Source organism: Bubalus bubalis, chromosome 2, assembly GCF_019923935.1.
Source record: "Bubalus bubalis isolate 160015118507 breed Murrah chromosome 2, NDDB_SH_1, whole genome shotgun sequence".
Taxonomy (NCBI): domain Eukaryota; kingdom Metazoa; phylum Chordata; class Mammalia; order Artiodactyla; family Bovidae; genus Bubalus; species Bubalus bubalis.
This window is the reverse complement of record NC_059158.1, coordinates 146,176,906-146,201,479: the sequence shown is the minus strand read 5'-3', so window position 1 is coordinate 146,201,479 and position 24,574 is coordinate 146,176,906. Positions and strand designations below refer to the sequence as shown.

The window sequence follows — 24,574 nt, the reverse complement described above, 5'->3', positions numbered from 1 at the left end:
TTGTTTCCACTGGAATGGCCCTTGAAGCAACAGACTTTTCACATCCACATTTCAAGCCCTTAAGCCAGACCATCTTTAGGGGAGAAATTAGGGAGGCGAGCAGGCTTGCTCTACATATTAGAGTAAAAGCGGCAATTAAGGATTTGGGAGGAGGGGTGGTGTAGAAAGAAGCATGTGTGAGAGACAGAGAGAGAGGGAGAAAGAAAGATGGATTCCCTTGAAAAGAGGAACAGAGTCTTCTTTCTCAGTTACTCAGCTGCTTGCTCCAGAAATGTAAGTTATTTCAATCCTTAAGGAAGGCTTGCTGATTGCCAACAGGGGAAACAATGTGACCCCTTATTTACTGTTGACCTCAACACTAGCCCCTATTGTACCAGAGCCAACTTGGTGCCCCCGTCTCCCTCCAAGATCCAAGGTGCCTCAGGGGAGGGGCAAAGGGGAGCTCGGGTCTCATTCATGTCATGACTATATTAAAACGAGTGGCTCTGTAGTGGCCAGACAATGAACAATTGAGGTTTGCAGCCGGTGGATCACAGCAGGGTTTGGGGATGTTAAAGGCCACTCCTGCAGAAAGTTTGGAAAAAATGTGGCAGTGCATTGGCATTTGGATGGCTTCTGGCTCTTTTGTGGTGGGGATGGCCTTGTTTCTCCCCTAAGCTCCTATGTCTGCTTTCTCAGGACTGATGGAGGCGTCTTATTAAATGCCACACACATTCGCCTCCCAGTGCAGGCTTGGACCGCAGTGGGAGCTCGTAAAAGGATTACAGCTACCCTCTCCCCTAATGCCTCTAGGCGGAGTCACATTAAAAGGGCCCTCATGTGCTGTAACCCAGCCACCATTTGCCAGGGCGGGCCTGGGACAGTCCCAGGACAGGAGCGGGGCCCAGGGAGCTGCTTGGAGCCAGAAGTGTTGCAAGTTAATGTGATGAATGTAAATGCTGCACAATTAGAATTGATTTCACTATGTTCTGATTTTAAAATTTAAAAAGGGAGCAGGATTTATGAGGAGAATAACAGGCACGCTAAGCATGAAAGAAAAAAACAGAGAAATACTAGATAAACCAGGTGTTTACTGGCAGGAAGTGTCCTCTGGGGATCCCACTGAAATATAACTGTGTGATGTCAATACGCTGATCCTAGCCTGCAGCGATGTCTTTATCCGTGGCTCCTGCTGCAGCCCCTCTGCGAGTCTTTTTATTGATGACGGCTATCTGGAAAGCAGCAAATGTCTGACTTGGAAAAGGTGCCATGCAAATAATTGGGGGAGCAGGGAGGGGAACTTTCTTTAGCATCAGACAGGAAGTTCCAATATCCCTACCCACCTGTCCATCACCTCTGCCCTTCCAGCCAGCACTGTGCCTTGGCAGGGTGGGAACCCGGGACACCTGGGGTGAGTTAATCTTTTCAGGATTCTTCTGAGCCTCTCTAATGTGGCATCCCAGAAGCTCTGCACTGCATCATTCAGAGGCAAGCTGGTCCAGGGGCAGCAAGGCCAGGAGGCAGCAGCTGAGATGACCTCTCCCCCAGTTTGTTTACCACGGTATTCCCAGCTTTGTTTACCATCAGGACCCCAGCTTCTGAGGGCCTCTACGGTGGTTCAGGATGAGGCAGTTTAGGAAAGCCAAGCCAGCTGGCAGGCCTTCAGGGGGCCGAGAGGAATTTTCAAAAGGTTAGCATTTATGGCTGCTGGGCCACTTAGCCAGAGGAAATTAACTCTATTCACAAGTTGCTTCCAGAACTAGGAAAGGCCTCCTGACAGTCCCTCCTGGAGTTTGCCTATTGTCATTCCTCTCCAAGGCAAGGGGAATCCCCACCCCCTGGGCGTGGGAATTTATAGTGGAATCTTTCTTTGGTCCCTGTCATCCATAAGGGACACAAAGGACACTTAGAAAGCCCCAGGAGGCCTGGAGAATGTAAGATCCTAAAGTACCCACAGTTTCCAAGGTTCTGTGGTCCTGTAATGGACTGGAGAGAATTTTTCAATTTGATGTCCTTAAGCAAAAAAAAAAAAAAAAGTATGTATCTCTGACATATGGCTACGTGTGTGTGTGTGTGTGTGTGTGTTCTGAGTCGTGTCCAGCTCTGCGACCCCATGGACTAGCCCATCAGGCTCCTCTGTCCATGGAATTTTCTAGACAAGAATTCTAGAGTGGGTTGCCATTTTCTACTCCTGGGGATCTTAGGGGTTGAACCTGCATCTCTTGTGTCTCCTACATTGGCAGGCAGATTCTTTACCGCTAAGCCACTTGGAAAGCATGGGTGTATCCTATGGCTGAAACTCCAATACTTTGGCCACCTGATGCGAAGAGCCAACTCATTGGAAAAGACCCTGATGCTGGGGAAGATTGAAGGCAAAAGGAGAAGGGAGAGGCAGAGGATGAGATGGTTAGATAGCATCACTGACTCAACAAACATGAATCTGAGCAAACCTCGGGAGACTGTGAAGGACAGGGAAGCCTGGTGTGCTGCAGTCCATGCAGTTGAAAAGAGGCGGACATGACTTAGCGACTGAACAACATCAACAAATCCTGTGGCTTATTTTGAATGAGGGAGAAAAACAGTTTTATCCTCTTTATGCAGAAAAATCAAGCCTGTCCATTACAATCGTTTATCCATTTATAACGGCGCCATCTTGCTGTTTGGACTATGATCATTGTCAGCAAGTAGGCAGCCGAATAGCGAATGTGGAGAAGAGATCTCAGGAAAGGTGACTATTCCTGGGGCAAGAGTTGAGTCTTGCAGATACCTACCTAAACCAAGATGCTTTTCTGCAATGTGCTAAATGAATTAAAAATTAAGAGAATAGCTCAGTCAACAGATACTCAAGTTCATGCAACGGTAAAATTGTCCATAGTAGCTAGGGGATTTTGCTGCCGTGAATGATTTCATACCAAAGGACTCTGGTATGAAAAATGCCCATCCTGTGGTTTTTCACTGTAAATTGTATAATAACTCTGCAAGCGGAAGAAGAATCTGCAAGCACAAGGCTGTTGAAAACATGGTGCATTTATCCAAAATTGAGCTGGGTCTAACCACAAAAGGTAAATCCAGTTCTTCAATTGAAGAAGTGGGAGTAGGGGGCACCCCAGGTTTTCTCCGTTTGTGGATAAATTGAGATTTCAGTTTCTAAAATTTCAATGGGCCCCAGGAAAGAAAACTCGATCTTGCACTTTGGTCAGAAGACAATCAGGAAACAAACATACAAAAACCCCATGTTTTCCAGTGATTCCGTTTCCGATGTTACTTTTTAAATTATTTTAAAATTCCTTTCTCTGTTATGCTTATGATTTGGTGATTTGGGATCACTTAAGTCAGCAAGTTGTTTGCTTAACCCTTTTGTATGTGGACATACGTAGACTCTTTCATAAACCACTTCATTCAGGGCAGACGTGAATCTCCCCCTCCAGCCTCTTGGTCCCATCTGTACCGAATCGTGGGTTTATTTCTGTGGGTATAACTCTGCAGCAGAGCCCTGCCTGGGTGATGTGCGGTTGAAGGCTTCCTGAGTCCTCGGCACAGTTTTGTATCTGTGTTTATACTTCCCCCTTCTCTCTCTTTATGAATCTGACTAGCAAACACAACTGTGTTTGTTTGGATTTCTTCAGCATGTTCATGCGTTTCTTTCATGTTCTGTGGATGACGTAACTTTGTGTATTTTCTCTCAGGGCTCCAACAGTGGAGATCTGGGTGAGGGACCTGGAAGAACGCTCATCTTCCTAAACTTCTCAGTTTTGAATTTGGCACAGCCGCCCCTCACCCCTGCACCTGTGTGTGCCTTATTGAGGATAAGTTGCTCTTTCCAATGGGCATGATAGCACGTGTGAATGGCTCCAGGGCCACTGGGCTCCCACTTTCTTTCTTACAATGCCCAGAAGAATGATTGCTATTGGCAGGGCTGTTATCTCCTGTTGTTGCATTAATCTCTTTCTTCCTTCCTAGGCAATCCCCATCCTTAAAGTAGACTGTCCCAATTCCCCATGCCCAAATCACCTGCTTGGCTGCCTCTTTTGTTTCTAGGCAGTCCACAGACTTGCTGCCTCATTCAAAATCCTACATCAGCCTACCCTCAAAACAGTAATGCTGAGTTATGATGAGCTCTGTGTATTTTGTCTTTTAATATCGACCCTTCAAATTTGCATGATGGATAGAACTAACGGGGGCTTCCCTGGTGGCTCTGTGGTAAAGAATCTGCCTGTAACGCAGAAAACAGGTTTGATCCCTCGATCAGGAAGATCTCCTGGAGGAGGGCATGGCAACCCACGCCAGTATCCTTGCCTGGAGAATCCTATGGACAGAGGAGCCTGGAGGACTATAGTCCATAGGGTCACAAAGAATTGGACCCAACTGAATACCTTAGCAGGCAGGCAGGCATAGAGCTAATATTCACGTTTTTATGTTGATTTCTGGAGGATGTGGTACTGTCCTTTGTGAAATACTAAGTTGGGAAGTATGAAACAGATTTGAGCTGTAATGGTCCTCCCCATTCTTGTTCTGACTTCTGGTGGCCAGCTCTCTGGAAGCCTTTGCTTGGAGCAGCTTTCATGGTCAACCCAGTAGGGCTGAGTGGCAGCTTTAGCACTGGGGACCTAGCTATCTAAAGGAATTCCCAGATTCCCCACTGTCTAAGCTACTCGATGGCTTCCTTATTTTTATGTCCAGAGCACGTTCTTCTTTGAAATTAATTTTTATTGGAGCATAGTTGCTTTACAATGTGTGTTAGTTTCTATTGTACAGCAAAATGAATCAGCCATACATATACACATATCCCCTCCGTTTTGGACTGCCATCCCATTCAGGTCACCACAGTGCATTAAGTACAAATCCATAGCATGTTACATATGTGTGCTAAGTCACTTCAGTCGTGTGTGACTGTGTACAACCCCACGGACTGTAGCCTGCCAGGCTCCTCTGTCCATGGGATTCTCCAGGCAAGAATACTGGAGTGGGTTGCCATGCCCTCCTCCAGGGGATCTTTCCCGTCAGGGACTGAACCTATGTCTCCTGCATTGGCAGGCGGGTTCCTGCCTAGCAGGAACTAGCGCCACCTAGGAAGCATCCATAGCATGTTAATCATAACTTGATACTTACTCTGCCTCATATTATAGTTTATACCTTTCAAGTTACGTATCTATTTACACATAGTCATTCAATAACATCAACTATGCACCTGTTATGTGCTGTCTCCCCCACCAGAAGAGCACGGACACCCATTTCCTTCCTTCTCTCTTCCATCTCCCCACTGCTCCCCAGCAGATGATGGTATAATGAGCGGTCCATCGTTGCTGGGGGCACTAACTAATCTGAATCTCGCATAGGACTCAACAGAATGTGGATAAGCCTATCTGTCAGTCTTGGGCCAGTCCCGAGCCACCCGACGCACAGATCCTCAGTCCCCATGACATCAAGTACTCAGGAGCATGACCACCCATGGCAGACAGACCTTCTCAGGACTCGTGCCCTGGGACAGTCCCAGCTCCCACTCTGGCTCCACACAGTTCCTTCAGCCCCACCCCTTTACTGGATCCTATGATCTTGTTCTCAGGCAGACAAATCGGGCAAATATTTAGACAGAGTGGATATAAAAAGTGCTTTCAGCAGCTACCACTTCCTTTCAAGAATTGTTTGGCGAAAAAGAAAATATATATGAATAGTTCCCCTCACACTGAACTCAACAGGCGCCGGGCTTTGGGCTCCTTGATGACAAGGCTGACAGCTTCCCCTTTCAGCAGACTCTGCCCACGAGTTGTAAAACGTGGGCTGCTGGAGAGGGAAACACAGTCCTAGATGGGGCAGGAGCCCCCGAGGTGGGGGGATAGGCAGGGGGGAGGGGAGAACTGGAGGACAGGCTTCACTTAGCCTCAAGTTAATGAGCTCACACATCGGAGGGAAGGATATGCTGCTCTGAGCGCTTCCGTGGAGATGCTGAACTAGCGTCTTGTGAATCAAAGTTGTCTTGACTCTAGGGAGAATAAGCATTAGCCCGTATTCTCAGGGTCTAAAAGTAATCTAAGGGGGACCTAATGGAAAGCAAGCAGTCAACTTAAAAGTTCTCTGCTTCTTCTTCTGCTATCTTTTTCAGGGAGTCAGCTTCTTTGCCACTTAGGAAGTGGGGGTTCAATGGATAGATGTAATACAGTGGATCAGCAGGGGGAATTTCTAGGAGTCAAATTTGTATCTAAAATTACTGCATGATCCCATTGGTGGTGGGGTCACAGTAAGATTTTTAGGGACTCCAAACACTGAAAAGATAATGTCCTTCCTCCCCATGTGGTTCTAAAGAAAGGCTATTTAAATTATGAAGTAATTTGGAGGAAGTTCAACCAAGTTTTGCTTTCACCATGATTACTGTTAAACACACACACACATCAGATTTTTTCAAATGTGTTTTTCTATATAATAGATGTCCCTACTCTTTTGTTGTCGCAATCACCCAACACTAACCCTGCAGTTTGTCCTCTTAAATTGGCTGGAAACTTAAATGGGCTTTTCAACTTAGACAGTCTCCAGGCTCACCTTGAACACTCTTCCCTCCATCAACTCTCTCGGGCTGGATAAAACTGGAACCCTGACCACGTAGGTCAACCCACTGGGCTTCATCTATGAACACATAAGTATCAGGCAGATCCGATACACAGTGCCCCGTGGCCAGACACAGCTGGCGATGGCGGAGTCCCTGCTTCCCCCCACTCATGACCACACTGACCTGTCTTGAAGATCTCATAGCGCAGGGAGAAGCCTGCCCCCTGCCGGGCGTAGTCGGAGGTGAACTTGATGTAGAGGACCGAGCCCGAGGAGATGATGGTGGGTGGGGCGATGTTTCCACAGTGCTTTCCCAGGAGATCTGCGGATTCGCTGTCCCCATCTCGAATCTCAATGAAGTCATACCTGGGTGCAGACAGCATAAAGGGGCACATATGAAAAAAGATCACTGCTAGGAGATGAAATGGACTACTGTCTCCCTCCAGCTCAGGTGCTCTCCATCCACTTCTAGACATTAATGTGTTCTGGATGGATAAACAAAAGGCACTTAGGTTTACTTGTAGAGACTGGCAAACACAGATACAGGAAGTTGCTTTACTAAAGCCACAGAGAATGAGCACCTCTGTGCATAGCTAGACTTTAAGGCCTTATCTCTTGCTCACATAAGAGCAGTAGCATCATTCCATCAAATGTCTCAAACATTTTTTTTTCTCCATTTGGTAGCACCATTTTTATTTTCATCGTGATCTATCTGAATCTTAGTCTTTTCTTCTTGGCTCTGTGTCTCTGCCTGTTACTTAACTCCTGTGAGCATCAATTACTTCATCTATAAGATGCGGATAAAGATATCCACTTCAGGGGGCTGGGACAGAGATGGAATGAAAAAAATGTAAGGAAGGGCTGGGCACCGAGTCAGGCACATGGGGGATGTTTCAGAGATTTTTATTTATTTTTTTGCCTCTTTCCCAAGTTTCAGTTCTCTCCTGAACTTAAGGGGTCAACCCTTCTTTTCTTTAACTGTTAGTAATAAAGACTCCCCAGTCGTGAGCTATCTCCCTCCCTGAGATGACTCTGAGAAGTTCACATCAGCAGTGTCTATCTGGTCAACAACACATTTTTTTAAAAGGAATCAGCACTGTATTAGATAAGGCAATAAAAACCTTTCTCCAAAAGCTGGGGGTGAATCCCAGGGGACCCAGCTTCTGTGAGCACATAACTATTAGTCTCAGCAAGAGGCTGAGCGGGCTGCCTTCCTTACCCTGAAGACCTGGGCTCATTTCAAACAGAATCAAATTGGCCCAGGTAGGGGGAGACACCTCAAAGACATCCTTGGCTAGGTTCACAGGACTCCACAGGTACTGTGCCATCTTATCTGTACAGATACACGCTTTCAGCTTCAGCATGTGGTCTGGCAAGCCTCACTGTCCCAAGTCTGTGGTCTTCATCTGGGCTTCTGGGGAACACCCTGTCACAACTGCTGACGTGGAAAATTTCTTCCCTACCAACTCCCTCAAATTGCTGGTCACTGTACCATTATTTACTGAAAGCCATCCATCTCCTTCTCCCACCCTGTTTATGTATTTTGCATCAAGCTGTTAAAACAACATGTATAAAATCTCTTCCATTGGGGAAAAGAGAGGGACTGGAAAGACTACCCTCCCTGGGATGTACCCACCGGCTCCTGCCACACACACGGGGTCTGGGGGAGCTGGCGGCCTGCAGAAGTGGCCTGTCTGAACCGGAGTGGTCTGAGGCCTCCTTGCAGACCCCGGAAGCCATACTTCAGATGGCTCAGCCACTTCCAAATAAATAGGCCTTCGAAGGGAGTATATGGAGTGGACCAGGGTTAGTTCATTTGTAGACCCCAGAGGGCTGGAATTCTACAGTCAAAAGAATCACAGAAGTTGGTTAGAGTCTGGAGAAGGGAGATGGCAGGGTTTTCCCCAGGAGCTCTGGAGAGATGGCCACAGATTGGGAAAGGCAGCAGGGGTGGGGGAATCTGTTTAGGTCTGTGCTTTCAGTGTGGGAGATGATGCTGACACTGAAAGTGTGCTTCCTCAGGTCCAAAACATAAGTGAAAAGACAGTTTTTTCTCAAAGGAAATTCCCCCAGACCTTCTGGAAAATCCCTCCTTGTTATTTCCACACCGAGATAAGCACCGCTGGACAGTCACTCTCAGCTGAGTAATGGCAACGCCTTCCTTCGCAGGGTGCACAATGCTGGAGCACAAGTGTACCCACTGAGCAGACAGGACCCAGCTTGCCTGGAGGGGCAAGGGCACCCCCACCCCCACCTTGTTCCAGAAGGAGGCAGAACCCAGCTCAGCCTTACTAGCTGAGTTACTCTCAGGCAAGTCACTCAACCTCTCTGAGCCTCAGAAATGGAAAAAATAAGAGCACGATAGGGATACTAGAACCTTCCTTTCAGTTCTTCTGAAATTTAAAGGATCCACACAATCTATAGAAAGTGTCTAGGACACGGACTGGCAGTGAGTGTGGACTTCGTAACTGTTCACAGGGATTTGTTGTGTTTCCAAGCCCATTTCAGAGGGGAAGAGGCTGAGCCATAGAGCAGAAGTGATTCTCCCAAAGAGAGAGCCAGTGAATGAGGTGCTGTCTAAGGGGGAATGTGCATCTGCTCATTTTGGAGGGCATTTTGGCAAAAATGTGACAAAAGTTAATATAGACATATTCTTTAGTCCAGCAATCCCACTGCTAGGAATTTTTCCTAGCAAAATAATCAGACAATTGTGCAAAGAAGTATATGCATCTTTGTGTGTGTGTACATATTTTAAAAAGCATGGAAAAAGTGAAAAGATGCTTTGTTTATAAAAAGCATGTGTCTAAATGTCTGACAACAGTGGTGGGTAAATCAATTTTGGACACTGTAGGTACAGGTGTTTTTTTTGGCCTTTAAGGAAAAATGTCCATGGTATATAATTAAGCTGAAAAACAGTAGATTGTTTTAAAAGTATTCTTTAAAATATATGTAAGTATATAAATTTCCTTGCATATACACACAGAAAAAGCCTGAAAGACTACAGACTAAAATATTAACTGTGATGAAATAAATTGATGGTGGGTGAAATATATTGATGGGGGATAATTTGTAATTTTTTGCTTTCTTCTTTATATTATCTGAGTTGTTTATAATACGTCTTCACTTCTTTAAAATACATCAAGATCCTTCTATTAAGAATTTTTTTCCCAAGTAGAAGAGTTGAGAAAAATAACCCAGCTGTCATAATTTTGCAGATAAAAAGTGCCACCATCATGATGACAACCATCATCCATAGGACTTAAATAAGACATAGCTTGTTGGAGCACCTAGAATAGTGCCAGGGACATGGCCCGCACTCAATTAAAATTTAAAAATAATTTTAAAGAGACCATCACATACGTCCAGTCGTTGTGTTGCCAGTTTCTATAAAGGACACAGAGAGGCCCTGACATCCACCTGGCTTGTTCATTAGAAGTGGAGGGTTTTATCTGGTTGCCAAATCACCCATGACATCATTTAGGGGATTAACAGAATCAGCAATGAAGCTGAAGTACCCAAAACATGTCATAGCTGCAAACTTGCCTCAATTTACTCAACAGATATATCATCTAAATCCTTTTGGGTAACATGGCTAGCTGTAAATACATCCTCACATATCTACATACACGTTAGTGAAGGGAGGCATTTTTGAAAAAGGTTCACACAAATCAGTCATATCATACAGCTTCTCTCTGAGCCTGTTATTTAAAGGACCCTCTGGTGAATCCTTTTTTGAAGCAAATAATCAGCCCTTACTTGAACTTCTTAGCAAAACTGGATTTTCCTATCAGGTTTACTTGAGGGGAAAACAACCCAGAGTTACAGTCTGGCAGCTGAAATTCCCCTTCCCTTCAGTGTCTGGGGTTCTGCCCTGTGGATCAACTCCAGCTGACCACCAAGTCTTCTGGCTGGGCTTTTTGTATAAAGGGCATACTCCAAGTGACATGCTGACTTCACACAGACTGTCTCATTTACCTTCTGTGAGACTGACTCATTTGGGGAAATTTTTTATTATTAGGGATTTGCTACACCTGGAGTAAATCTCTCTAGAAATTTCAGTGTTGTCAGGTTCCTTTATGAAGAGCTAGCAGAGACTTAGGAAGTTGTGGCCTTGGAATAAATATGACTTTGCATCTGGCATCTAATACCCAGCATTTGTTGGTTAAATGAATCTGGGCTGCAAACTCAGAGCTCACCCCAATGGTAGTCAAGTAGGATAACCTGAAAAGCCATTCCTCTTATCCATTTTCTGGAAGGAAACAGACATCAGCTCATAGACATATTAACTATTGTGTTTGCATTTCATTATTCCTAATCTCCCTCAAATGAAAAAATTCCTTTCAAAGCTTTAACACTACCTTTTCAAATTTTATTTATTTATTTACTTTCCTAAGCTGAAGTAGCCATCTCTGTGCCAGTTCTTCTTTTTTTTCCCTTCTCCTATCTAAAATGGTTCCCTACGTACCTTTTTACTTTTCTTTTCACAGATTCCGACATCTGCATGTAGAGCATTTGTCTAGAGAATGCTTTCTGTACCTTCTCTCTCAACTTCAAAGTCTTCATTCCTCTCCCCAAACCCACATTTGGGCCGTGGGAATGTTGACGGTGGAATTAATTTTAAGAGTCCACAGGAGAGATGTGAAAAAGCATCAGTCTCATCTCTTCTTCTCATCACTAGGCAAACATGAAAGACTTTTACTTCCCATAACTCTCTCCACGCGTGACGCTGCCCAGCAGGCCACCAAAGGCTGGGTCAGCCGACCAAGCCTGTGCTGGAAAATTCACCACGTGGAGGCCCTTCTCCCAGGGCTGGATGACATGTGGCTCCATCCAGAGTCTACCTTTGTGGATGCCACACAGAACTGCTTGTGAGGGGATTTCTATGTTGTGGGCAGAGTCCTTAGCTGCTCCAAGGAAGAATGCTGTGTCCATTCTATGGGATTTGTCTATATGGCTGAGCACCTATATGCCCAAGTCCTGAAGCCATAACCTTTGCCAAGCAGGCGATGCCTCCTCTCATGTTACTTGCATCATGAAATGTCTAAGCCATCACATTTTGTACATGGAAAGTTCTTTCCAGCCCCTGGGCCTTTGCACTTGCTCTTGCCTCTGTCTGCAATACCCTTTGTTAGCTTTTGCTCTGGCTGGTAACTTCTCATTCTTTTGAGTGCAAATGTCACCTCCTCGGATAAGCCTGCCCTGACCATCCCATTTCAGCTGGCATGCCCTTATTCTCTACCTCACCTGCTTTCATTGCCTTTATGGCTATTACCATAATCTGGAAAGGTCTTGTCAATATACTGTATTTGTTTAGGATATGGGGCCTGCACTAGACAACCAGGACCATGAGGGTGAGAAACTTACCTTTTCACGGATGAATTTATAATACTGGGTTGGCCAAAAGTTCATTTGGATTTTTTATATGATGGAAAAACGCAAATGAACTTTTGGGCCAACCTGATATTTGCATGGTGCCTGGTACATAGGAGGGCTCACTAACTTTGTGTTGAGTGAATAAATGAATGAGGGAACCTAGGGTTGATGTTATATGTTAAAAAGGATAAACTCTGCTTTCCGAGGGGTTGGATATGTTAGTCTGTTTTCTACTCTGCCTTTGTGCGCCAGCGCACTCACTGAGCTATTCTGGTTGTATCTGGAAACCAAAATGTTGCCTCGTGACTTGAAAACACGAAATATAACATTTTGAGTGGAAGAAACATCTCAAATCATGCTGACAGCATTTTCACTATTAGCAGCAAACAAATCAACTATAATTAAAATGCTGTCAAAGTGATTTGAGATTTTTCTCACACTTTCAAAGTTCCATATTTCATGAGTAGATTATCCAGGCCAGAGAATTTATCACCTCCTGGAGTGCCTTTCTTCTAGGAAGCTCAAAGACATCTACAAACACTGCCTTATTAATCCTTACATTAAAACCTGCAGGGAAAATTGGAAAAAACAACACTGTCATGCACAACTTTCCCAACAAAGAAGCTGCCTGAGATCCTAAGAGGCTGTGGAGCAGGTCTGCATGATGCTAAAGTTTCTAGTCAATTCAGGTCCAAAGCCAGGTCACCTGGTCTCCAGCTCAATTGGGACACTCAGCTTTTCTGTAGAAATTACCTAGCTATCAGGTTGGGTTTTTTAAGAAGTCTTTTCATTTCCTTGAATTTCCCCCTTTCACTGGTGCCACACACATTTAAGAAGAAGCTGGCATATCAATGGGAAGAACTCCCACTTACTGAGCATTCCTAATGGGCTAGATCCTCGCTCTATTTATTTACTATTTTCCTTAACTCTCACTTAATACACACCAGACCCTGATATGGTAACTGTCCATTCACAGATGTACAGGGTGAAGCTGAGGGAGGCTAACCGACCTGCCCAAAGTCACAAGATGAGGAAAGGTCAGAGGCAGGCTTGGCCCATGCAGTCTCACTCCAGGGCACACTGACATTGCCTCCATCCTTTGTCCTCTGTGCTGAGGAACGATCAGAGAGCAGTGGGCATGCCAGATTGCCAGAGCACTACAATATTAGAAGGTGCAGGTTCAAAGCACCCCTTGCATCTCAGTTAGAGACTTCACAGAATCTCAGTCTTTTATTTTAGCTGTTTTGTTTAACAATGCCAAATTTAATACACAAATCACCCATAGAAGCAAGGAGTAGATTTGGAATTCGTGGTTTTGAGTCTCATCAGTAGAAATCCAGCTTCTAAGTGTTCAGATGGGATAACATATTAATTTTTGTAAGTGAAGTATTTTTATAAGCACATATATACCCATATGTCAACATATGGCCCGAGTGAGAAAACAGTATCCTGTGTACTTACACGCTTTTAAGTACCATCTAGAGCATACATTTTTAAGCCTGTGAATTTCCAGTAGGGTCCACAGATGAATTTTAGTAGATTGAGGAACCCCTACAATCATATGCAGAAATTTTGTTGGTTTGGGTATGTGCACATTTTCCTAGGGATGGGGTCTGTGACCAAAAAAAAAAAGTTTCAACTGCATAGAAACATATCCGTCTACAAGGGTGTGTATAGTCTGGGAAATGCATACTCTGTACGTATACTCTTGTTTTGTGGACAGATTCAGCTAGTTTCTGGCACATGCTAGTGTTATGACTTCAGGCATTTCTTTAAGTCTCAGTTTTTTCATCTATAAAATGGAAATAATAATTTCCCCACCTTGTGGGATTGTTGAAAGGTTCGTAAAGGTTTACACAGGCCCAATATAGCACCGGCTGCCTTAGAAACCACCTGAGAGGCACTGGCTATTTTCATTATTACTGTTCTACGAAACAGTGTGGGAGACTTTGGGGAGAGAAGAGTTACTCTGGAAACTGAACAGGTGACAATGAAATGAAAAGTCATAACTTTAGGGACTGTCTATGCCACCCAACCTCTGTGCTATAGAGGGCGGTTTCTAAACACCCTCCTCCTGTACAAACCCATCCACAGTGCTTCATCACTTGAGCTGGTGAGAATTCTTTTCAGTCTGGTTTCCCAGCCCAGGCTCTGGAACCAGCCAGCTAGGCTGGGTTCAAAAACCAGCCCCGCTGCCCCTCACATGTGCTGGATCTTGAACAACTAGGCACTGAACCCCCAGATTTGGTGAGTTAATACATGTCAACAGCTCAGCACAGGGCCAGGCACATAGTAAATGCTCAATAAACAAATGTTAGTTGTTACTGCTGCTGTCATTATTATTATTATCTGTTGTTGTCTAACTTCATATCCCTGTTATGTCTTTTCTAACTCCTTTATTATTTGCTATCTAACCCCACGGACTCACACACTGCATTGGTTTGGGTATTTGCCTTGGTGCCGAGTGCCGTTTTAAAACCGGTAGTTGGCACTTTCATTTTCTTCCTTTATTTCTTCCCACCCCAAAACTCTGATATTTTGAGCTTCTTCACAATCTGCTCAGAGCCCAGGTTACCAGGGCTCTTCAGAAGGGAGGAAATCCGACCACCCAGCAAAGGAAGTATGCAAAGAGAACAACCCAAAAGAAACTGGAGGAATTATTGCAAAAAACCTTGAAGGCAAGAAAATGGAAACTACAAATAACATCTATTTATAATTACTGGTTGTTTTTCCGCAGAAGCCCAGGGATGAGGGAAAGGGCCCGCCGGTCTCATTGTTTCTGGCAGAGCAGGCTGCCAAGAACGCCTTGCAACGTGAGGAAGGAGGCCGCTCCAGACAGTGTCTGATAAGTCCCACTGCAGATGAACTTTCAGAGGATCAAGGGCGCACGACAAAGCCCGCAGCGTCTCTCCCCTGACCCTCTGGCCTAGCACCCCTCTCTCTACTGACGGACTCCCCAGCAAGCACATTCCTCAGGCCCCAAGGCCACAAATCTGTTCTGTTCCTGGAGACTGGCTTGGATAGGACGTGTTTGTTTATGTAAGGAAGGATTTTCGAGGCATCCAGTGCCAGTGTGAAGTTTAAGGTTTTGGGGCAGGCTGTTTTCAGCATGACTGTTGAGTGTTTCTTTCTGTCTGTCCTTTGCGTCTATAAAATGCTCATCCTCTGCCATCAGCTTAAAAGACCCCATGCTGGCATTGTGTAATAATACCAGAGTAGAAAGTAGGTAAGAGTTGCCCACAGTTCGTCTCCATTCACCAGCAGACTGGGGCTTGGATGGGAAGGTGAACCCCTTCCAATCCCAAGGGCCAAGGGCCAGAGACTTGCTGAATTGTTCTAAGCTGGCCTGGGTCAACTGCACATGCCTCAGCTTGCCTCATCTCATAAATGGGTATAGGGACGATGTCTCTGTGCCTCTTAGGGCTGACAGGTAGGGGCAGAAGGTAACTGGAACCCACTGAGAGGAAATCAGAGTGCACCATTCCTGGGTCTGGTGTGCAGGCAGCATCCCTGAACTTGGCCGGGTGAATGGTTCCCTCTGGGATGGGTGCTCACTCACCCTGGCTCCCAGCGGGTCTAATTGTGAGAGTGAATCATAACCTTTCCATCTGTCCGAAAAATGGGAGCCTGCTGGGAACGAGGAGTGCTGAGCTCCAGGGAATCTGTCAGCATCAAAAAAATCCTTTATGTTTTTTCCAGGAACCAAGGGAGCTCTCAAAGGTTTTTCTGTCTTCCTTTGCTGGCTTCCAGCCTCCATAACAAAAGTCAGAAAATACAAAACTTGCCTGAAAAACGTGCCATGCGGAAATCCAAGCAGGGGACAGTCTGAGGAGTAGGTGTGACCGGGCTGGCATGAGAGTGCTGTCTTTGCATTTCATTTACTTGGAGCTTCAGGTTACAGAGCTCAGAGCTTCTTCCTGGCTCCAGGGGCAAACTCGTCACTACTGTGCAAAAAGCACTGGGGTGTGGACATGAGGGGCCTGCACTAATGTCCAGGCAGGAAGGGACAGCTGCCACGCCGGGGTGGAGATTCTGAATAGAGCGTTCGGTGGCCAGTCAGCTGGCACCGCTTCCGCCTCTCAAACCACCACTGGGTAACAGCTTTCTTCGACAACTGTATTCTGAAGGCCCCGTAGCTGCTGGAGCAAAAGCAGGCCTGTCCACTCAGGGCACATTACAGCGCTCGCCTCTCTGCATCACAGAAGCATATCCCTCTGTCCTGAAAGAATCAGCTGTCATTTGTGGGGGAGTAGAAGCTGTGAAGTTCAGAATAACGGGTGCTCTTGGCTGAAGGCTCAGTAAGACCGGGAAGAAATATGGCTAGAAAGGTCACCAGCTTCTACAAGAAAGGGAACCAGATTGCAGGAAGTCTCCTCACAGGATGGGAACAGTGTGAGTCAGACCTTGAAGGACCTTTATCCCACAGTCAGAGCAGGCTGCTTGCTGTGTGCATGGAGCAGTTGGCTGGCTGGGGAGACGGCCATCACACTGCAGTGGCCGGGGGGACCCTCACATCGTGGGAGGGAGCATCAGTGTCAGGGATGAGCTGTGGGGGCCACACAAGCATAAGGGCCTTTATGGGCAGTAGGGCAATGGAGATGCCCGGAAGAAGAGTCAGTACCCCAACAGCAGCCTACCCTGAGGCTAGGACTAAATCCTCTATCTGCTTGGACCTCACTTTCCCAGCAGATAAGACCAAAAAAAAATAATAACAATACTTTCCTACCCTCCTACTGCTCTCAAAGGGATGACGCACAGATAAATCACTTTGAACTTTTAGATGAAAGGTGCTCTATAAACCCGAGGTCTCATCAACTGTAATTGTTACGGTAATTATTTTAATGATAATAATGATGATAATGGGTGGAAGGGGTGGGGTGGGACGAAACCTCCAACCTTAAGACAATGGAACCCCCCCTCCCTTAAAACCCACATCACGGATTCCTTCTGCTCCTAGTTCTCAACCCTCTCTTTCAAACTGCCAATTCCTGGGCTGAAATATTATTTACTCCTTTCCTTTCCAATAAAACAATTATTTGTTCCACCGTTTTCCCTCTCACTCACTCTCTGGTGTGTCTGGCTTTGCCCTGACAGCTCAGCCATGGACTGTTTACATGTCTCGCTCACCCTCCAAGACTCCGGTTCAGCTCCATTGACACTAAAGGCAGGAGAATTCTCTCTGTGTGAGGAATCAATTACTTCCGCTGACACTCTATTACTAGCCCTCACATCTTCGGATTCCAGATGAAGAGTGAGGTGTGGGGGAATGGCAGGGAATTTGAAGAGGATAGGGCGGGGCTGGAGGGGACAGGGGAGGAGGTGGATGACAAGGAAGCAGAAGGAAACAATTGACTGAGAGTCAGGCCTCTCAGCTTGTATTTAAAGACACAGAAAGATCACTCTCTCTCCTTGACTGCCCTGTCGGCATCCGGAGGTGAGCAGATGGCAGGAAGAGGCAAAGAAAAGGTATAAGGGAAAAAAAAAAATCCGTGTCCAGGATATCCTAGGAAATCAGAGAGGCCCCAAATACCTAAGCCTTGGGAAAGCAGATGAGAGCTCTGGGCACAAGGGCACAGGTATCCTAAGGCAGCTGAAGCAGGCTTCAAATCCCAGCCCTACCCTTACTATCTGTGTGATATCTCTGGGCCTCAGTAAAGCCATCTGTTAAATGGGAATAACAGCAGTCCCAGCCCAAGAGGGTTGTTATGAGAGTAAAATATGGCAAGTTCTTGGTGTAGTAGCACCAGGGACCTGTCAAGAGCTCAATATATATTTGCTGTTATTGTCCAACTGACAATCCCTTCATACCACCTATAAACAAAATGGAGTCCCTAATGGGGCAGAGCTAAAAAATTTATAGAGATTGCTGAGACGCTTGGCTACAAAGCCAGGGGAAAAAGCATATAAAAATCATGTGAATTTTCCTTTACCGTGTTAAGAGTTTTTTGCTGCCCTTCTAAACCTAAGCCTAGTTCACATTTTTTCTTTCTTCTTCTTTGTCAAGTTTTATTTTGAACCAGCTCACATTTTCAGGGATTTTCTTTCTAGGAAAAAAAAAATTTTATTATGTAAATGAAATACAACCATCTACTCTGCAATCAACTGAGATGAGTTGTGAGGCATAGGTCTTATAATGAAGGACGATTATGGAAGCTCTTTTCTAGAAGGAAAGACAAGGGCACCTAATATATATATTTTTTTCCTGGATGATTTATCCAGGCAGAAGTAGAAGAATGGAATTACATTATCTGCTGAGTTTCTCTTAATCCAAAGGTTTCAATCGCCTTGCCACTAAAAAGGACAAACCAAAGAGAATACATTGATTTTCTAAAGGACTCATGACTACCAGAGAACACATGAATCCCCTTTTAGAAAAATCTAATTTCTCTACTTGATCTATTTCCTTCTCCTCTTTATCCCCTCCACACCCAGAGTTCCCACTGAATTTCTTAAGACAGACTCTCACCCAGTGTAATTAGATGGGAGAATTACACAGAGTTACATGGGATGAGATCCTGGCCCTCTGGGACCTCTGGGGTTCAGAGAATGTGCCAGGGTTGAGAGGCAGAACAAGTGGGATTGTGTACTAGAAAATCTCAAGTGATTTTCTCAATCAGAAGATAAAAACGCATTGTTAGGAAGGACATCCACAGTGAAGCTTGCATTTTGAGAGTTACGATTGCAACATCACATATTTAAAAACAAACTGCCAAAAATAACTGCTGTCCCAACTGCTCTTTAACCTTGGTAGGCGGAGGAGAACAATCTGCGGTGTGTTTTCCCACTTCTTCAGCAAGCTCAGTTGCTGGGTGGAGTCGTTGGTCAAGGTTGGCGAGTGTGGGGTCGGCTGCCAGCTGAGCTCCAGTCAGCAGACCGCTCCCGTTTATTGCACCACGTACCTGGAGGGGAATCTGTTTCTGTCATTAGCAGGGTTGTTGCAATACAGACAAGTATTGCTGCTCATGGGCTCCTTGGGGGAATCAGAATATTTCTGAGGTTGGGCAGGCAGTAAATCTGTAATAATGTCATGAGTAATCAACCTGAGGGTCTCTCCTGAGTATAAAACACCCTGTTCAACCACAGAGAACCCACTCTCTGCTTGGATTTCCAGAGGCTCAGGCAGAAACCAGCTGAAGCCACACTTCTAACTGGGCATTGGGCCCTTGTGCCCTCTATTCACAGGAAAGAGAAGTGTGTTCAGAGGGAGTCTTGTGTAGGAGTACTCTGTGTACGGAGCTTAATCCAGAGTGTTACCTGGACTTCCCCAGGCCAAATCTCACTTTCAGGCATTAAACTGGGGGCGAGGTCCCTGGATAGAGGATATGAGACTGTAGAAGCTCTGACCCGGGAGAGTGGGATAGCAGAGAGTTCCCATCATCTCTGTCTTTCCTGACCTCAACCCCTCCCTGAGATGCTGGAAGTCGTGTGGCCAGGAGATAAAATAAAATAGCACTGCCCAGGAATCTCTTCACTGGGAAGGGGGTTTGTATCAACAAGACAGAAAGATGGCCTTTCATTACTCTGGTTCCCTTCTTGTCTGGGACATGATGCTCTCTGCCCGGGCCACCAGCCATACCCATGCCCCTCCTTTGCCTGGTTAACTTCTTCAGGATCAGTATAGCCATCGCCTCCTCCAAGCAGCCTTCCCTGATCTCCTCAGCCAACTGGATCCCAGGGCTCATATCATGCCCCCAATCAGAATCCATAGTGATGATGGAGACAATAAAGCATGAGAGTAAACAGCTCAGGTTGCAAAAAAGCAGGGTGTTCCGGCTTCAAATCCCTTCTCTGCCACTTTCAAAGAGTGTGACCTTGGGCCAGCTGCTTACTTCTCTGAGCCCAAGTTTCTTCATTTGTCAAATGGGAAGAGTAACAATGACTTCACTGGTTTTTGTGGCCATAGAGGGTAGAGACAAGATACATGTGGTCCATGCCCTTAGAGAACTTACATGCTCAGAACACAGGATGACCACACATGAACAAAACGCAAGCAGATCAAGGCAATATGCAATGATTAGGGAGTTCTGAGTAGGAGGCCCTAGAAGAGCTGAAGGAATCTAGGACTCTTAGGGGGAGGGGAGGGTATTACACAGTAGGGAGTGCTGGAGGGGAGAGGGAGGTGAGTCTGAGCCTCTGCCCTCACAGGGTCTGAGGAAGTAAGGTTGTATGCAGTTGTATGTGGAGGATGCTAATTGAGTGCATGTAATCTTCGTTGGCTGGGTGGAGTGGGGTCAGATGACTGAAGTCTGGTACGTTCCCTCTGTTTTCTGTAGTCAACTTGTCAACCTAGGAGAATGCTCTCTTTCTAAGACAGCATCCCCTACTTTGGGGAAAACAGACACATCTAAGATTTAGAGGGCTCCTCTGGCCACAGATAAACACAAGAACACTTTGTTTACCAAGCACACTTAGCTAGAGGCCAAATATCCCCAAACCTCAAATATCCAGTATGGGGACGGGGGATGGTTTCAAAAGAAAAGATGGTGAGCAGCTCAACTACTGCTGAGGACCCCATGCATTGGTGCTCTTGCACTCTGTCCCCAGGAGAGCACCCCAGTCCTTGCTCTGCTACGAGTGAGGCTGATTAAGGCAAACCAGAATGCTGGCCCTGGACTGTACTGGCTTGGGACAAAAGCTAGACCCCAGGACTAAAGAGGTCCCAGTGGACACCAAAACCTCTCGAGGCAAAATCCTACCCAAAATAAAAGGGTGAAAACAGATCAGAGGAGCGCACTTAGAAGCGCTATGACAGCAAGCGTGTAGATAGCAAAAACGTCACACACTTCCCCAAAGTACAAAGATGCTGACATGGTCGATAATGTATTGTGTATTGACATAAACAGGAGACCGAAATCTTGCAAAGTAGTCATCACTGACAGTTTTGCAGATGAAGACACTAAGGCCTGGGAAGTGTAAAAGGTCAACAAAAACTCATATATAAGTCTATCTGATCTAAATATGACATTACCCAGCCTCTGTTGCAAAAAGTCAAGTTTAGAATTAAAAGCCTGAGTCACTGAGAAAAAGTTAACTCACCTTATTATTTGTTCTGTTTCAGAAGACAAGAAAGTGTGGCACATGACATAGAATGTTTTTGATCAGAGATCTTTCTAAAGAGGAACGTTTGGAGCTTTAAAGCAGGATGTTTTAGAATCTGGAAATTTCAGTGTGGCATGGTAAAGGAGATCTCTTTTGCTGAGCACACACATACAATTATTAGTGTGGGTTTGGGTCTGGGTTTTTCAGCCTAAGTATTCTCTCAAGTCTTCCTAGTGGTTTTTGTACTTTCTGAAGCGTGTTTTTCAAGACACCATCTGGAAATAACCAGTTCTTAAAAGGACCAGGGGCTTCCCTGGTGGCTCAGATGGTAAAGAATCCGCCTGCAGTGGGGGAGACCTGGGTTTGATCCCTGGGTTGGGAAGATGCCCTGGGGGAGGCATGGCAACCCACTCTAGCATTCTTGCCTGAAGACTCTTCATGGACAGAGGAGCCTGGCAGGCTATAGTCCATAGGGTCACAAAGAGTCAGACACGACTGAGTGACTAAGCACAGCACAAATGGACCTAGACTCTTGGTTCTGGCTTCATTTGGGCCTCCACCAGGCCTGTGCGAGTGCTCGTGAATAAGCTTTGTATCATACACAGGTGGGGGTTTTCAAGAATACATCTATTTCAGATCTCAGAAGGGGAAAGAATATTCAAGTTTGCGTGCACGAGTTTCTAAAGCCCTAACATTCAGCTACTTGGCTGATGACTCAAGTGAAAGGCAGTAGCAGGACGTTCTTCCCCACCACAGGGAATGAAGTGGCTTCGCCTTGTTTGCTCAGTCAGCGCTGAGTCCTGCCTTTCCGTCTGTCAGCCACCCTGACCTGGAGGGGCCGCAGGGGTTTCTGGTTTCTGCTTGCAGTGGGTAACCAGGCCTCAGAGCGGCCTAAGGGTGCTGGGGGCTTGGATTCCCGAGGATGGCCAGAGGGAGGAGGTGGGGAGCTCACTGCAGACGGTGGCCTTGGATTGCACTGACTCAAGCAAACATGGGGCTGGTGAGTGAAAGTTTCCAAGCAGACGGCAAGTTTAAATGGAACAAAATTAGCAAGTGACGGTTAGGGGAAAAGGTCTGCCTGTCTGGGGTTTATTCACCAATGGCCTCCGCCTTTAGGTTGTGGACTTCAAGAGATAGAGAGCCAAAAGCTTAGGGGCCAGAGACCAGGCTAATCCTCTCACGGCAGGGCCCACTCCCAGGTCACGGGCCATCTTTGCAGTTAATCCTGCACAAAGGAAGACAGGGAAAACAGAAGAGGGCGGGCATGTGACCACTGTCCTTCTTCCACAGGGAGGCTGCTTTTCTGTTTTTTTTTCTGATGTTCTTGCTCAATTCCAGTTTTTGCAGGGGTATTCCTGCTCTATGCTCTTCTCAGAAGATCTTTGGGAAGTTTTCTCTTGGTGAGTATTCACCCTAAGAACCCTGAATATTCATAGGAAGGACTGATGCTGAAGCTGAAGCTCCAATACTTTGGCCCCCTGATGTGAAGCGCCAACTCATTGGAAAAGACCCTGATGCTACGAAAGACTGAAGGGAGGAGGAGGGGATGACAAAGGATGAGATGGTTGAATGGCATCACTGACTCGATGGACATGAGTTTGAGCACATTCAGGGAGATAGTGAAGGGCCGGGAAGCCTGGCATGCTGCAGCCCATGGGGTCGCAAAGAGTCAGACATGACTGAGCAACTGAACAACGACAACAAAAGGGCCCTGAGAACCAAATCCAGTTAGAAAGGGCGGGAGAGTGAGAGAGGTAAGCACCGGATGAAGCAGCATGACCCCAACAGAGTCTTGCTGACACTCTGGCACTGGGGCAAAGAGACTCCAGAAAGATCTTTTTCTGACCTCCATGAACTTTTTGGTTCAAGCTGGAAGCAAGGAGTGGAGGAGTGGGGAGAAGAACAGGAAGCTACTTGGTATGGATGATAAGCACCAGAAGCTTCAGAATAACCTGTAACTTGCCTGCTTCCCCTACTCCAGCTCCAGTCAGAGATACCATCTTGGATCCTCTGCCACCAGTGGCTTCAGAGACCTTGTGCTCGCCCCATCCCTGGGGCTGAGTCCTGAGGGGGAATGGTACCCCACAGCCCCAAACAGGGCAGGAGCATGTTTCCCTGGCTTTTCCTGCTTCCAATATGTTTTAAGCCATGCTCACCAGCTCCTGAGTTTTCCCTTCAAAAACCTGGTTTCTCTCTCTGTGCCACTATGCATATACATGAGATGACCTCTCTGCAATTTCCCTGGGAGATTTGCTGGCATAAGCATAACAGATTTTGGCCCTCATCTGAGAGAGGTGCTTAGTCAAATTTCTCTGAGCTCAGACCCAAGCTCTGAGTACAGCATGCTTCAGTTTGTGCCAACCTTCTGTATCCCAGCCAGAGGCCCAGGAAGCTTTATACCTTAGAAAGAAGCTCTTCTAACAGAAATTTTTGGTAACATTCACTGGCAGAGAATTGGCAGCCCTGAGATGCTGTGCAAATATACGCAGGCTGTGCATTTAACTTGGACAAAGAGGAACCAATAAGTTCCCCGGTGTCATCCACTGAGTCAAGAGTGGATCTGGGATTAGAACTCCATCTTATGACTCTTCATCACATGAGGCGTCCATTTGGGAAACCCTCCGGCTTTCAACAAAGACTATCTCTTGTTAGGAAAGAACTGTTACGGAGGTGCAAAGACGTCCTAGGATGATAACAATGACACTGCCTCACTGACTCTCCCAATCTAGCTCCGGTTATAGAGAAGCCTTGTCTCCTCCACAAGGAAGTGAGGGCCCAGACTGAGGCCTGTCCTTGGTACACCTCCTGCTAGCTGTGTCCTCTGTCACTTCATCAGTATTCACAGTGCCTTGGTCACAAGGAATGCTCAGACTACTTATTAATCATAAGGGGCCACTGAAAACTCATCAGAGCCATGGCAAGTTCTAGGCACTCATTTAGAGCAAGACATGATCGTTGGTGGGCTTCCCTGGGGGCTCAGTGATAAAGAATTCACTTGCAATGCAGGTTCAATCCCTGAGTCAGGAAGATCCCCTGGAGAAGGAAATGGTAACCCACCTCCAGTATTTGTGCCAGGATAATCCCATGAACAAAGGAGCCTGGTGGGCTTATAGTCCATGGCGTTGCAAAGAGTCAGACATGACTTAGCAACTTAACAACAAGTGATTGTTGGCATGTTCTGTCCTACAGAGAAAACTCTTATTTTTGTTTCAGTGAAGGAAGACTTTAAGGTGGAGCCCACTAGACAAAACAAAGGGCATTCACACTCTTTGACATAATACAATGCTGCTCCCCACCTCACTTTAACTAACAGGGACCTTGATGTTAACATAGCATTTCTTTTTTTGTTTTTGCTTTTTTTCTTGAAATCATCCAAGACTTTTATTCTATATATGATTTTTGTTGTAGGCATATATACTGAATAGGGAATACCATTCTGAATGGGATTTTATATATGCTTACCTGATAGGAAACTAGAGGGATTACTGCTATAAAATTATAGAAAATGTAGACTGGTTCACCGTCAGTAGGAATTTATATGTGGGTATAACTAGGAAGTTCCCAATGCCAATATTTTATACTTCAATAGTTGATGGAAAGTAGAACATCTTATTATGTAAGCTTCTGTAGCTACACGTATCCA

General features: G+C 45.9%; 1 protein-coding gene across 4 annotated transcripts in view; it reads right to left on the bottom strand.

Moving 5' to 3' along the window:
- NRP2 (neuropilin 2) overlaps positions 1–24,574 on the bottom strand; it is a 120,532-nt gene that overhangs the window by 79,050 nt on the left and 16,908 nt on the right. For all 4 annotated transcript variants that reach the window (XM_025278061.3, XM_025278063.3, XM_025278062.3 and 1 more), the window contains exon 3: positions 6,704–6,885. In XM_025278061.3, coding sequence (XP_025133846.2) covers positions 6,704–6,885 — 182 coding nt within the window. The remainder of the gene's footprint in view (positions 1–6,703; positions 6,886–24,574) is intronic.